At 49.1% G+C, this 1,435-nt stretch overlaps 1 protein-coding gene across 1 annotated transcript in view; it reads right to left on the bottom strand.

Annotated features, from left to right (window-relative positions):
• The window catches only part of Zp3 (zona pellucida glycoprotein 3), a 9,353-nt gene that overhangs the window by 1,419 nt on the left and 6,499 nt on the right, over window positions 1-1,435 (bottom strand). The window contains exon 7 of the mRNA XM_031391167.1: window positions 1,117-1,234. Within this exon, the coding sequence (XP_031247027.1) occupies window positions 1,117-1,234 (118 nt within the window). The remainder of the gene's footprint in view (window positions 1-1,116; window positions 1,235-1,435) is intronic.

The following is a 1,435-nucleotide window of genomic DNA, read 5'->3' as shown; positions in this document are numbered from 1 at the left end:
AAAAGCAGGCAATGATGGCACCCGCCTTTAGTCCCAGCAGAGGTAGGCAGATCTCCTAGTTCAAGGCCAGCCTAATCTACATAGTTCAGCTCTGGGCCAGCCAGGATACATAGTGAGACCCTGTCTCAGAAAAAGTTTAATCAAAATGAAACTTTTGGCCTGATTCGTGTGTGTGGTGTCTGTGGTCGAGCCTAGAGCCTTGTCTACACAGGCACTACTTCCAGAACTCTAGGCACGGCTTAGCGTTTGCTCACTTTGGAGTCTCACGTAGCCCAAGCACAGTGGGTCCTGGGGACCAAATCCAGTCTTCCACAGGAGTTCTCAGCTGCTGAGCCATTCCCTCAGCTTTGGGACTTAAATGTTTGTTGTTTGGGGGTTCTGAGGGGAAGACAGGGTTACCTTTACTTGGCTGGCCTGGAACTCACTATGTGAACCTGGCCGGCCTTGATGTAAGGCCCACCTGCCTCCGCCTCTGGAGAGCACCGATGTTAATGGTATGCATGGCCAGCTATTTATTATTATTACTGTATATATGCCAGCTATTTAGCTTTTTTTATTTTATTACTGTATGTGTGTTTTGCCTGCATGTATGTCCATATGCTACATGCATACCTGGTGCTTAAGGAAGCCAAAAGAGCACTGGATCCCTTAGAACAGAGTTATAGATGGTTGTGAGCCACCATGTGGGTTCCAGTCCTCTGAAAGCGCAGCTGGTACTTTTTTTTTTTTTTTTTTTGGTTTTTCGAGACAGGGTTTCTCTGTGTAGCCCTGGCTGTCCTGGAACTCACTCTGTAGACCAGGCTGGCCTCGAACTCAGAAATCCACCTGTCTCTGCCTCCCAAGTGCTGGGATTAAAGGCGTACGCCACCACCGCCCGGCCTGCTAGTACTCTTAACCACTGAGCAACCTCTCCAGCCCTATTTTACCCAGTTCTCATGCTTAAGCAGCAGAAACCCTTACCTGTGAGGGCCTCTCTGAACCCATAGCTGCATCTGCTTTCATTACTTTCCACCATGGTAAGCCACTTGCTTAAAGGAAGCAAGTGTGGGAACAGCGGGAACATTAAGGCAGACTAGAGGTTCAGGCTTATGCTCGGCTGTGGGAAAAGGTCCTTACCGTGTTTCTGGAGCTGTTGGCGAAATGGAATACATCCACTGTGAACTGGAGCATCTCTGGCCGGGGTCTAGGGACTTGAAATGCCGAAAAGCTCTCAGATAGACCATCCACAAGGCAACTTGGGAAGAAGTGAAGAATAGAGTAAACAGCTAAGGCTGTCTCATTACAAAAGGGGGCCGACCGGAAGCCAGGTATCTTAGTTTGCTTTCTGTTGCTGTGATTTAAAAATTGACCAGCAGCTGGCTGGTGATGGTGCAAGCCTTTAATCCTAGCACTTGGGAGGCAGAGGCAGGCGGATTTCTGAGTTCAAGGCCAGCCT

Source organism: Mastomys coucha, unplaced genomic scaffold (genome assembly GCF_008632895.1).
Source record: "Mastomys coucha isolate ucsf_1 unplaced genomic scaffold, UCSF_Mcou_1 pScaffold22, whole genome shotgun sequence".
NCBI classification, from domain to species: Eukaryota; Metazoa; Chordata; class Mammalia; order Rodentia; family Muridae; genus Mastomys; species Mastomys coucha.
The sequence above is the reverse complement of the archived record's forward strand: the minus strand, read 5'-3'. Positions and strand labels throughout refer to the sequence as shown.